We start from the raw sequence: 13964 nt of genomic DNA, 5'->3' as shown, positions 1-13964 counted from the left end.
GGTTTCACCATGTTAGCCAGGATGGTCTCGATCTCCTGACGTTGTGATCTGCCCTCCTCGGCTCCCAAAATGCTGGGATTACTGGTGTGAGCTACCGCCCCTGGCCAGTGAAGCCATTTTTAAAATAAATCTTGGACAACGGTCTGTTTGAAGTGGTGTAGAAATAACTGAGGTGGGTAAGATTTTATGATCTATTTGGAAATAGGATCATGGCAGATGTAATTAGTAAAGCAGTTATACTACAGTAGAGAGGAGCCCTTACTCCACTTCCTGGTGTCCTTATAAAAAGGTGAAATTTGGACTGGGTGCCATGGATCACGCCTGTAATCCCAGCACTTTAGGAGGACGAGTTGGGTGGATTGCTTGAACTCAGGAGTTTGAGACCAGTCTGGGCAATATGGAGAAACCCCATCTGTACAAAAGATCTAAAAATTATCCAGGCATGATAGCGCATGCCTATAGTCACAGCTACTTGGGAGGCTGAAGTGGAAGGATAACTTGAGCCCAGGAGCCTAAGGCTGTGGTGAGCTGAGATTGCACGACTGTAGTCCAGCCTGGGTAACAGGGAGAGGTGAGATCACACCACTGCACTCCACACTGTCTCAATTTAAAAAAAGGTTGGGGGCAGGGGTGGAATTGGATTTGGACATAGAACCCATGTGAACATGAAGACCAAATACAAGCCAAAGACAGAGGCCTGGAACAGATTCTTCCTCCACAATCTGCAAAAGGAACCAGCCCCGCCAATACCTTGATTTCAGACTTACAGCCTCCGGAACTGTGAGACAATAATTTCTGCTAAGGGACCCAGTTTATGGTACTTTATTGCAGCAGCCATAGCAAACTAATACAAGTCCCAATATTTTACTTATTTAAAAAATATAAACCTAGAAAAATGCAGCATTTGAAATTTTACTGTTTCTTTATTTAAGAGGTTGGGAACCAGTTCTCTGGAAGGAATCGTAGAATGTGTGGTTATAGAATTCTTAGGTTCTTGGTGACTCATACTTTAGCTAGTTACTAGTCAGTCCAGTTTACAAAGCAGTTTATCATGAGCCCAGATCAGCAGCTGGAGTTTCAAGAGTGTGCATTTTCCTTCTATTTATGGTAGTAGAGGGGGAATAGTCTTTCTAGTCACCTGAGAGGTGTTTCCTAGATGTATTTCGTGTAAACAGATTCAAGCCTCTTACCTAATGCACACATTAGCATACTCTACCCAAGCTGCAGGAGCCAAATAGATTTGGATAGGGAAGAATATTTTGGTTTCACTTGGGTGGGAACTGCTCTTGTGAATTGCATTTTACATGCCTGTCTCTGACTTGGTAGGCGACCTTACTATCAGTGGATGAAGTGATGCACCCTGTTCCTACCTTGTACATAGGGTTTTTGTAGCATGAAAGTGCTTAACTCGGCTAAGCCTTGTTAGAAGACCAGGAGCTTAATTGAGCTCTTAGAAGAGAAGAAAAGGAAAAGTGTTTGAACAAGTGCATATTCATGCTAGGTTGGATTACATCTCTACACTTTACCTGTCAAAAAAAGGGAAAGGGAAGGCTATACTTTGCTTTGGACATTTTATATATTTTCTCTATTGTGTGTGAAGTGTATTTGTGTGAGTTACAGTATAATTTTTTTCTTGTTTCTTTTTTTTAGTGACAGGGTTTTGCTATGTTGCCCAGGCTGAAGTACAGTAGCTATTCACAGATGTGATTATGGCACACTACAGCCTTGAACTCCTAGGCTCAAGCCATCCGTCTATTTCAGCCTTCCAGGTAGCTGGGACTAAAGGCACATGGTACCTGTGCCTGAGTTCTATAGTATAATTTTTGAGCCTCCTCCCAGTTTCTGTTTTAAAATTTGTTTTACTGTTTGAAGAGCCGGTTACTTTTCTAGCTAGCTTCCTCTTTTCTAAAACAGGAAGAAACATTTTGAAATAAAACGATCCAAATGTGTTTTAGGGTTATTAACCATAAATTTCAGAACATAGCATTCTTGAAAGCAAGGATATTTAGTATCTATGATACATATTTAATTTAGGTAATTAAATCCTTATGATAGAAGTAATATCTAACCTCAGCGTGTAGTTCTGTAAACATTAATTTTAAAAGACTGAGGCTGCTTAATTATAATGAAACCATAAATAATATTTTTAATATAGCAGGCTTATTTAAGGAAAATAGCAAGGTGCCTGGCATTATTATCTATGAGCAGGAACTTTTTCTTACATTTAAGAAGATAGCTTGAACATGGGAGGCGGAGATTGCTGTGAGCCAAGATTAATAGAGAAACCTGGTAGACACTACCTTAACCAAGTGAGCAAAATTAAGCCAGCCACAGAGGCATGCACCTGCAGTCCCAGCTATTTGGGAGGCAAACGCGGGAGGATCACTTGAGCTCAGGAGTTTGAGTCCAGCCTAGGCAGCAGAACAAGATCCTGTCTCAATAAATAATATCAATGTAAATATATATTAAAAATTAATATCCCTAGCAGTGGGGGGACAAATAGATATTTTAGACCCCCCGACATATTTGAAAGGACATAACATTATTTCTTTAGTATTTCTACCAAAAATGCAAACTGAATCTAATTATAAGGAAATACACAAACCCAAATGGGTGGATATTCTATAAAACAGATGACCTGTACTCTTCAAAAGTGTCAAGATTGTGAAAGACAAAGATCAAAGAACTTCTTAAAGGAGAAGAAATTGTTCCAAGTCAAAGGATTTATTAAGAAACATGATACTTACTAAATGAAACCTACAACCAAAAAAAATTTTTTTTAAACTTTTTAAAAGGACATTAGTCAGGTTTGTCAAAGATTAGATGGTTGTAGTTGTGTGGCATTCCTTCTAAGGCCTCTGTTCTGTTCCATTGGTCTATAGCTCTGTTTTGGTACCAGTACCATGCTGTTTTGATTATAGTAGCCTTGTAATATAGTTTGAAGTCAGGTAGCATGGTGCCTCCAGCTTTGTTTTTTTTTTTGCTTAGGATTGTCTTGCGTATGCGGGCTCTCTTTTGGTTCCATATGAAGTTTAAGGTGATTTTTTCCAGTTCTGTGAAGAAAGTCATTGGTAGCTTGATGGGGATAGCATTGAATCTATAAATTACTTTGGGCAGTGTGGCCATTTTCATGATATTGATTCTTCCTATCCATAAGCGTGGAATGTTTCTTCATCTGTTTGTGTCCTCTCTTATTTCCTTGAGCAGTGGTTTGTAGTTCTCCTTGAAGAGGTCCTTCACATCTCTTGTTAGTTGTATTCCTAGGTATTTTATTCTCTTTGTAGCAATTGTGAATGGGAGTTCACTTATGATTTGGCTGTATTAATATTTGAAAGGACATAGGTATTTTATTCTCTTTGTAGCAATTGTGAATGGGAGTTCACTTATGATTTGGCTGTATTAATATTTGAAAGGACATAACATTATTTCTTTAGTATTTCTACCAAAAATGCAAACTGAATCTAATTATAAGGAAATACACAAACCCAAATGGGTGGATATTCTATAAAACAGATGACCTGTACTCTTCAAAAGTACAGGTCTATTATTGGTGTATAAGAATACTTGTGATTTTACAGGGACCTGGATGAAATTGGACTTTCATCCTGAGACTTTGCTGAAGTTGCTTATCAGCTTAAGGAGATTTTGGGCTGAGACGATGGGGCTTTCTGAATATACAGTCATGTCATGTGCAGACAGGAACAATTTAACATCCTCTCTTCCTATTCAAATACGCTTTATTTTGGAAAGCATTCCCTAGTTAATAAATGGTGTTGGGAAAACTGGCTAGTCATATACAGAAAGCTGAAACTGGATCCCTTCCTTACACCTTATGCAAAAATTAACTCTAGATGGATTAAAGATTTAAACATGAGGCCTAACACCATAAAACTCTAGAAGAAAACCTAGGCAATGCCATCCAGGACATAGGCATGGGCAAGGACTTCATATTAAAACACCAAAAGCAATGGCAACAAAAGCCAAAATAGGCAAATGGGATCTAATTAAACTAAAGAGCTTCTGCACAGCAAAAGAAACTATCAATCAAGTGAACCGGCAACCAACAGAATGGGAAAAAATGTTTGCAATCTACCCATCTGACAAAGGGCTAATATCCAGAATCTACAAAGAACTTAAACAAATTTACAAGAAAAAAGAAAGTGGGCAAAGGATGTGAACAGACGCTTTTCAAAAGAAGACATTTATGCAGCCAACAAACATATGAAAAAAAGCTTGTCATCTGGTCATTAGAGAAATGCAAATCAGGAGGCCGGGCGCGGTGGCTCATGCCTATAATCCCAGCACTTTGGGAGGCCGAGGCGGGTGGATCACAAGGTCAAGAGATCGAGACCATCCTGGTCAACATGGTGAAACCCCGTCTCTACTAAAAATACAAAAATTAGCTGGGCATGGTGGCACACGCCTGTAGTCCCAGCTACTCGGGAGGTTGTGAGGCAGGAGAATTGCTTGAACCCAGAAGGCGGAGGTTGCGGTGAGCCGAGATTGCGCCATTGCACTCCAGCCTGGGTAACAAGAGCGAAACTTCGTCTCAAAAAAAAAAAAAAGAGAAAATGCAAATCAAAACCACATTGAGATATAACCTCACACCAGTTAGAATGGCGATCATTAAAAAATTAGAAGACAACAGATGCTGGAGAGGATGTGGAGGAATAGGAATACTTTTAAACTGTTGGTGGGAGTGCAAATTAATTCAACCATTGTGGAAGACAGTGTGGAGATTCCTCAAGGATCTAGAACTAGAAATACCATTTGACCCAGCAATCCCATTGCTGGGTATATACCCAAAGGATTATAAATCATTGTGTTACAAAGATACATGCACATGTATATTTATTGCAGCACTGTTCACAATAGTAAAGACTTCGAACCAACCCAAATGCCCATCAATGATAGACTGGATAAAGAAAATCTGGCACATATGTACCATGGAATACTATGCAGACATAAAAAAAGATGCGTTCATGTCCTTTGCAGGGACATGGATGAATCTGGAAACCATCATTCTCAGCAAACTGACACAAGAACAGAAAACCAAACACTGCATGTTCTCACTCATAGGTGGGTGTTGAACAATGAGAACACATGGACACAGGGAGGGGACCATCACACACTGGGGCCTGGAGGGTAGGGAGCTAGGGGAGGAATCGCAGGGGGTTGGAGGGTTGGGGAGGGATAGCATTAGGAGAGATACCTAATGTAGATGACAGGGGCGATGGATGCAGCAAACCACTACCGTGGCACGTGTATACCTATGTAACAAACCTGAATGATCTGCACAATGTACCCCAGAACTTAATAAATAAATAAATAAATGGACAATAGTGGGACAATTGGAAATTTGAATAATGTCTAAAGATTAGATAATACTATATTAATGTTATTTTCCTAGTTTTGATAATTATGCTCTCTTTGTATTAGATAGCATTTTTATAATTAGGAAATTAACACAAAATATTTAGGGTTAAAGAAGCAATATGTCTAATGCTTTCAAACACATCAGAAAATAATCATATAGGAAGAGAATGATAAATAGATGTGATTAAATGTTAGAACTGAGGGAATATGGGTGAAGGTTTTATGGGAATTCTTTGTGCTGTTTTTGCACTTTTGTAAGTCTGAGATTATTTCAGAATGGTAAAGGGGATAGTAGTTTAATGAGGTTTGCCATTAATTAACTGATTTTTGAATAGGTTGTTAACCCTCACTGGGTCACTTTGCTCATCTATAAAATGAGGTAGCTGACTTACATTAAATTGTAAGGGTCCTTTCTAAAATTCTGTGATGTTATAACTAGTCATTAGTATTAATAATTTATACTGTTAATATAGCCATACTTGAAAAGGACAATAATGGAAAATGAGGGTTAATTTTCACACTTAAGTCAAAAGCTGTTATTAAAACATGGCCTTTGTGCCAAGTGACAATGTAATATTAAGCTCACATTTTTTAAAAAATTTTGCCAAAGAAACTTTTACTGAGATTTTATTTAATTAACATTTTATTTGTATGTTACTTCTTGGTTCATGCTTATGTATTAATGATATCTTACTCATTTTTAAATGTTAATGTCATTAAAAGTACTTTTATAGGATTACCCAATGAAAACTTGGTGGTTAAGACACAATATTAGTAATGAAGGTTTATTTGGTTGCAATAGATACAATTACCTAAAGCCTAGAAGGATTGTAGAGATACATCCTGATGATCTAAAAATTAAATTGATGGCTAGTATAAAATAGTTTTGAGCAGTATTTAACAGAAACAAAACTGTGTTAATCTTTTGTTTTCATTTACCTCTCCCTGATGCCTCCTAGCTTGGTGATCCAGCTATTTTTCCTGCTGTAATTGTGGAACATGTTCCTGGTGCTGATATTCTCAATAGTTATGCTGGTCTGGCCTGCGTGGAAGAGCCCAATGACATGATTACTGAGAGTTCACTGGATGTTGCTGAAGAAGAAATCATAGACGATGATGATGACGACATCACCCTTACAGGTGCGTGTGTCTCCACCCAATAGAACCTTGCTGCAGCACAGTTTGGGCAGTGTCCTCATCCTGAGGTTGTGGGGCATAAAACATCCCTAACTTGGTTTTGAACTTTATTACCTGCAGAAGCTAGAGCCCTACATGGGGAAGAAAATTACATTTTCTGTTTCACCTGCTGGACTTTGTTGTCTCCTATTTCTTCTTTCCTAAATATACTGAGATGAATGTGACAAAACAGGAGGCATGTAAAAGGAACCAAATCTACTCAATTCATCAAGTCTTCACTGAGCACTTTCTTTTTTAAAGAGATAGAGGTCTTATTGTATTGCCCAGGTAAGATGCAGGGGAATCATTGAGCCCAGACTTGAACTCCTGGGCTCAAATGATTCCCCTCCATCAGCCTCCCTAGTAACTGGGACAACAGTCACGCGCTACCCCACTTAGCTCACTGAATACTTTCTTATGTGCCTCCCTCCGTATTCCTGTGAACGAAATGAGTTGTTTGTAGGGAAAGAGAGAGGAATATTCTTTTCTTACTACTTCCACAGGAAGCGAAATAGTAGGCCATGACCCAAATGTAGATTTCTTTTTCTGGTTCAGTCAGAACTAGTAAGACATTTTAAACTTGAAGAGTGGGCTACACAAATGTGAGATTGTATTATTGATATTTTCATCACTTAGAAATTTGTACATGCTTTCTCTTTTTGTGCATTTGCATTCATATATCTTGGCCAGGGATGTTGTGAATATTTGAGAAAACTATTTGGAAGCAAATATTTGCATCTTTATTCATAAAAGAAAGTTTATCAGAAATAGGTATGATGAAGTATATCTGTAAATTTCATGGTGGCAAGTACTGGGGCTGCCTTGTTCTCAGCTTTACCTTAGCATGTAACACAATGCCTTATAACTAAATAGTAAGTCTAAAGGCAAGTTCTGGTCTATTTAGGAAGTTAACATATGATATAGTAACGTTTTAAATTGAAGGAAAGGAAGAATGACTGTATCCATCTGATCGGGGAGAGAAAAGGTTAGATTCCCACCTTAATTATGCTCTAGAATATCAGACTAAATCCCAGATTGATTTTAAATTTTAATATAACAAGTAAAGCCATCTTTTAAAACTTTAGAAGACTGAACATTTGATTTTAAAGTAACAAAGGATTTTCTAAGGATAAAAATTAAGAGAAAAATGCAAAGGGGAAAGGGTGGATTGACTTGGATAACAAATATTGAAAACTCGATCAATTTATGTTGAAAACCAATATAACTGAAATAAACAGGCACATGACAAATAGATAAAACTATTTACATCTTATATGGTAGATAAAGTGTTAATATCCTTAAGTGTATAGAGCTCTTACCAATTAGTAATAACCTTAAATGAGCAAAGAAGGCGAACAGTCTGCTTATTAAGTGAACAAATATAACTGTCCAGTAAGTATGACCAAAAGAGTTGCTTTCTTTAGTAAGCAAATAAATGCAGTATGAAAAAAATTAATACCATTTTCACCTATCATATTGAAAAGATAACAAAAGATAATACACAAAAAGATAACTTTATGGCACAGATGTAGGACCAAAGGAATAGAAGTTGGGCTGACATTTTTGTCATAGCACCAAAAAGTTCTGGATGTGGTTTATTTGTGAGAGGTGTATAGACTCTTTTAGATGGCCAGGGGCACATAAAAATAGAGACTGGAAAGGGGATAAAGAATGGTGAGTTTCTGTTTTCCATCATTGGGAAAAGCTGGACCAGGAACATTGTTTTAGAAAATCATGATAGAAGTTAGCTATACCTGGGAAGAGGAACACAAGGTCGGTATGAAACTGAATAAAATTGCAGTTAAGTTACAAGTAGTACAGAGAATTTCTTCATATTCCTCTTTCTGCATCCCCTAATGTTAACTTCTTATGTAACCATTGTATATATTATCAAGAACCAGAAATTAACATTTGTCAAAATATTATTAACAAAACCTAGACCTTACTTGTGTTTCACCAGTTTCATACCAGTGTTCTTTTTCTGTTCCAGCATCTAGTAGAATCTCACATTTAGTAGTTATTTCTCCTTAGTCTCTTCCAGTCTATAATAGTTTGTTTTTTCTTGTCTCTGATAACTGACTCTTGAAGATTACTGGTTTGGTATTTTGTAGAATGTCCCTCAATTTTAGCTGTGTGATATTTTCTCATGACTAGGATGAGATAGTACATTCTTGTTAAGAATAACACAAAAATGGTATTGTCTCCTTCCCACTAATAGGTTTTTAAAAAGACATACATTATCTTATTTATTTGATGCTCATAATAGAAAAGGAAAACTGAAGTTAAGAGAGGTTAGATGACTTGCCTAAGGTCATATACCGAGTGACCAAGCCCCCACTGATAACATTGGTTGTCAATACCTCATTTTTGTGTTGTCCTCTGTTTTAGTCACTTCTCACATTGCTATAAAGAACTACCTAAGACTGGGTAATAGTTATAAAGAAAAGAGGTTTAATTGGTTCATGGTTCTGCAAACTGTACAAGAAGCATGGCTGGGGAGGCCTCAGGAAACTTACAATCATGGTGGAAGGCGAAGGGGAAGCAGACACATCCTACATGGCTGTAGCAGGAGGAAAAGAAAGCAGGATGGTGAGGGCGCTACACACTTTCAAACAACCAGATCTCATGAGAACTCATTCACTATCACAGCAAGGGGAAAATCTGCCCCCACGATCCAGTCACCTCCCACCAGGCCCCTACTCCAACCTTGGGGATTACAATTCAACATGAGATTTGGACAGGGACACAAATCCAAGCCATATTGTTCTCTCTTTTTTTTACAAAGCATTTTTTGCATATATTCATATTTTTTGTTCAGAACAAACCAATAAAAGCTTTTTGTTGAATCTAGAGTTACTTCTCCCTTACCAGTAAGGGAATTAGACTAATCAGATTAGAAGTTTCTATTCATTGATGACTGATCTATTTTGTGTAACAGAATGAATACCACTATGCATGTATCTGGCTTGTAGTTAGTGGGAGTTTTGCAGTATATTCTGATGTAACTTTTAAAGCCTTAGGATAAGGCGACAGTCTTTATAAGTTAGAGACCAGTGTCTCTTTGGAAACAGTTTCTTCCTGGTTCTAGTCATCAGAGAAGGCATTGGTCCTCAGAGAGGGAATTAAACCTAGGAAAGCAGGTATTGGATCTTTAGGGGAAAGAATTGTTTCTTCCCTTCAGTGCTTCACTCTCTTGCATTTAGACCGAAGACAGCATTTGACAGATACGGAAAGGCTCTTTCCTAGAAAATATAACTTGCAGAATGGGTCTAGAAAGCAAGCCAAATCTTGAAAACCAGATTCTCTCTTTGCGTTTTTTCTTCCCCTTCCCTTACCTCCCAACTTACCAAAGCTTTGTTTAACCCTTCCGTCCTTTTCTGAGCAATGTCATGAAAAAGGGAAGAACCTCTTTCTTATTCCACAGTGGGGATGACAGGGAGCCTTTGAGAAGCTCTAGGGGAAGAAAGCGATAAGGTTAGGACAGTTTTGTTCTTACGAGTGTTAGGTGGCACTTCTGATGATGTGTTAGTTTGCTAGGGTTGCCATAAGAAATTACCACAGACTGGGTGGCTTAAATAAGAAATTATTTTCTCACAGTTCTGGAAGCTAGAAGTCTGAGATCAAGGTATTGCTAGGGTTAGTTCCTTCCGAGGCCTCTTTCTGGACTTACAGGTGACTGTCTTCCAGTGTCTTCACACGGTCTTCTCTTTGTACCTTCCTGTGTTCATATTTCATCTTAGAGGGACACTAACTATACTGGATTGGGGCCTACACTAATAATCTCATTTTAACTCAGTTATCTCTTTAAAGACATTCTGAGGTACTGGGGGTTAGCATGTCAACAGAGAATTTTGGGGGACACCATTCAGCCCATAATAGATGATATTAAATGATTATTGTTAGTATTTTTAAGATACGATGGTAGCATTGTGTTAGATATCTTTTAGATACACATGCTAAAGTATTTAGAGATAAAGTATGGTATCTTAGATTCCTTAAATAATCCTGTAGAGAGGGTGAGGATTTGGGGGCAGGGAGTGGGGTATGGATGAGAGAAGATTGGCCATTTGGTGATAATAATTGAAGCTGAGAATGGGCACATGGGGATTCATTATACTGTACTCCATAATTTTTATTTTGTTTAGAATTTTCATAATAAACATATTTGTCCAGATGCAGTGGCTCACACCTGTAATCCCAGAACTTTGGGAGGCCAAGGCAGGAAGATCACCTGAGGCCAGAAATTCAAGACCAACATGAGCAACATAGCAGGACCCTGTCTCTACAAAAAATTTTAAAAATTAGCTGGGCATGGTGCCCTGAGCCTATAGTCCTAGCTACTTGGGAGGCTGAGTTGGCAGGATTGCTTGAGCCTAGGAGTTTATGATTGCAGTGCGCTATAATTGAGCCACTGCACTCTAGCCTGGGAGACAGGGTAAGACCTTGTCTGAAAAAAAAGCAAAACCAAAAAGATTTAATGATTTTATGAAATTTGAGTCTTATATTAGATTGTATTTTGAGCTGTCATCAGAATACATAATTTTTTTTTAGTCTTGCCAAAAATAAAAGATTAAACTTGAATTTCATCAAGCTTCTAGATATGGCTACTCAATTAGAGGGAATATAGAAAAACATGTTAACCTACACAAAAGGAATACAGTTGGCAAAATCCAAACTGTGGGAAACTCTACATGAATACACAGCCTGATTTCTTCAACAAATAAATTGCAAAGTAAAAAAAGCTAGGGAGATGAATGGCGACTCAGAAATGAAAAGAAAGTTAAGAAATGTTGTCAGTCAGTTGCAATATGCAGACTTAATTTGATTTAAACAAAAAACTGCCTTGTTTTTCCTTGTACCACCCCATTTATGATTTTTTTAAAGACAGTTGGACATTTGAATGTTGGTTGGCTATTTAATATTAAGGAAATACTGATTTTTTTTAGTGTAATTTTTTTTTTTTTTTTGAGACAGAGTCTTGCTCTGTCACCCAAGCTGGAGTGCAGTGGTATGATCCTGGCTCATTGCAACCTCCACCTTCCAGGTTCAAGCAGTTCTCCTGTTTCAGCCTGTAGCTGGGACTATAGATGTGTGCCACTATGCCCAGCTAATTTTTTTTGTATTTTTAGTAGAGACGCAGTTTCGCTATGTTGACCAGGCTGGTCTCAAGCTTCTGACCTCAAGAAATCCATTTGTCTCGACCTCCCAAAATGTGGGATTACAGGCATGAGCTACTGCACCTGGCCAGGTTTAGTATAATTTTATATGTTTATAGATTATAGGTATATAAGCTAAAATATTAAATAATATATTCTGGTTCTAGAGGTAAGCAGTATATGAATTTCAGAGTAACAGATGTCTTGTAGCTAATTTAATTTTCTCTTTGAATGTGTTGCAGTTGAAGCTTCTTGTCATGATGGGGATGAAACAATTGAAACTATTGAGGCTGCTGAGGCACTCCTCAATATGGATTCTCCTGGCCCTATGCTGGATGAAAAACGAATAAGTGAGTGGTTATGGTTGTTCATGTTTATGTACTGTGTAAAGTTACTCTTGCCATCTTTCTCTATTAGATAGTAAAATCAAGAGATTAGAAATGATGTTATATATATTTTTTGTTACAAGCACATTTTTAAGGTATAGTAGGAATTTAGGTACCTTTGCAAAAATGTACAGTTAGAAGGTGACATTTTAATTTGAGAATGAAGCCTTTAGGAACAACAAAAAAGTAGATTATTAGTTATCAAATAGTAGATCATGCAAAATTTCTTCTCTTAACGTATTGATGAAAGTATTAGAGTATCAAGGGCCCAAATAAAATTGTACTAACACATCATGGCTTAAAATTCACTGCCACATTATTGATCTGCTTTAAAATTCGTGTTCTCCTTTGGACTTCTCTGACAAGAAAGCAAGCAGATTCATAAATTATTACTAAATCAGTCCAAAATATTGAATTTTTGCTATATTCACAGCAGCAATAATTAGGCAGTAACATGAGATACAAATGAGCAGATATTGTTTCTTTCCTCAAGCTTACAGTTTAATTTTGAAGACAGGTACTTACGTAAATAACTACAAAGCCAAAACTAAAGGCTGCAAGAGTGAAAGCAAATTGCCCTAGAAGCAGTGGGTATTATAGCTGAGAATCTCAGAGACTGGCTTCATTGAAGGAGTATTATGACCTGGGCTGTAAATGACAAATAAGCTTTTACTAGGTAGAAGAGACATGAAAGGGCATTAAAGCTGGAAGGAACTGAGCCAAAGATACAAGACACAAATCTGTTTAAAAAAAAAAATGAATGAAATATTTGAGATCAAAATGTTTTGGTGTGGTTGAAGTGTAAGCTTTATGGTGGGTAGGAAATGAGATTGGAAAGGTAGGTTTGGAGCTAAGTTACAGAAACTTTGTAAGGCATGCTACAGAGATCAGTTGTGCTTATGTGTTTTTTTCCCCTGTGAACTATGGAAAGATATGTCAATTTTTTTTTTTTTTGGCCTAATTTTCAGGGTGTGAAGTTTTTGTGTAGAAGAGTATGGTCAGGTCAAACTTAGGTTTCACAACATAACTCTCACAGCTATATGAATAATGAAAAGGAGAGATAAGATAGGCTGGTAATAGGAAGTCAAGTAAGAAAGACGTTGAAATAGCTCAGCCATGCCTGGACTGGTTTAGGGAACTTGATTTAGGGAAGAGAAAATAAAAAGCAGGAATAGATTTCAAGATTTTATTTCTACTTTAATCTTCTAGTCATAATAGAAACAAGAAATTTTATCAATCATTTTTTACTCATAATACACAGTGGATTATAATTAGTTGATTTTTTTTCATTAGATAATAATATATTTAGTTCACCTGAAGATGACATGGTTGTTGCCCCAGTCACCCATGTATCTGTCACATTAGATGGGATTCCTGAAGTGATGGAAACACAACAGGTACAAGAAAAATATGCAGACTCACCAGGAGCCTCATCACCAGAACAGCCTAAGAGAAAGAAAGGTAGGTGGTTACTTCATTTAGGGCACACAGTCAAGTCTTGATGTGAAGTCTAGGTACCATTTTTAATCTACGTAATTCTTTTCTGCAGCAGTTAAAACTTACATAAGAAAAACACTGAAGGCACAAAATGGAAATTACAGGGTATTTCTTGGCCATGCATAGAGGATTCATGCCTGTAATCCCAGCACTTTAGAAGGCCAAGGTGGGAAGATTGCTTGAGGCCAGGAGTTTGAGACCTGCCTGGGCAGCAAAGCATCACCTCATCTCTACAAAAAATGTAAAAAATTAGCTGGGCACACACACACAAAAAGACAAAAACAAAAAAAATATTGGCTGGGTACAGTGGGTACCTATAGTCCTAGATATTTGGGAGGCCAAGGTGAGAGGATATCCCTTGAGCTCAGGAATT

The 13964-nt window shown here is 37.4% G+C and overlaps 1 protein-coding gene across 5 annotated transcripts in view; it reads left to right on the top strand.

The window, feature by feature from the left end:
• Nucleotides 1-13964, top strand: part of ELF1 (E74 like ETS transcription factor 1) — a 107609-nt gene that overhangs the window by 79348 nt on the left and 14297 nt on the right. For 4 of the 5 annotated variants that reach the window (XM_012476769.2, XM_012476768.2, XM_012476767.3 and 1 more), the window contains exons 3-5: nucleotides 6336-6516; nucleotides 11951-12058; nucleotides 13388-13555. In XM_012476769.2, coding sequence (XP_012332192.1) covers nucleotides 6336-6516; nucleotides 11951-12058; nucleotides 13388-13555 — 457 coding nt within the window. The remainder of the gene's footprint in view (nucleotides 1-6335; nucleotides 6517-11950; nucleotides 12059-13387; nucleotides 13556-13964) is intronic. The other variant, XM_064361772.1, reaches the window with a different exon arrangement.

This window comes from Aotus nancymaae, unplaced genomic scaffold (genome assembly GCF_030222135.1).
Source record: "Aotus nancymaae isolate 86718 unplaced genomic scaffold, 86718_ANA_hifiasm-v0.15.2.pri h1tg000043l, whole genome shotgun sequence".
NCBI classification, from domain to species: domain Eukaryota; kingdom Metazoa; phylum Chordata; class Mammalia; order Primates; family Aotidae; genus Aotus; species Aotus nancymaae.
This window is presented reverse-complemented; position numbering and strand designations above follow the sequence as displayed.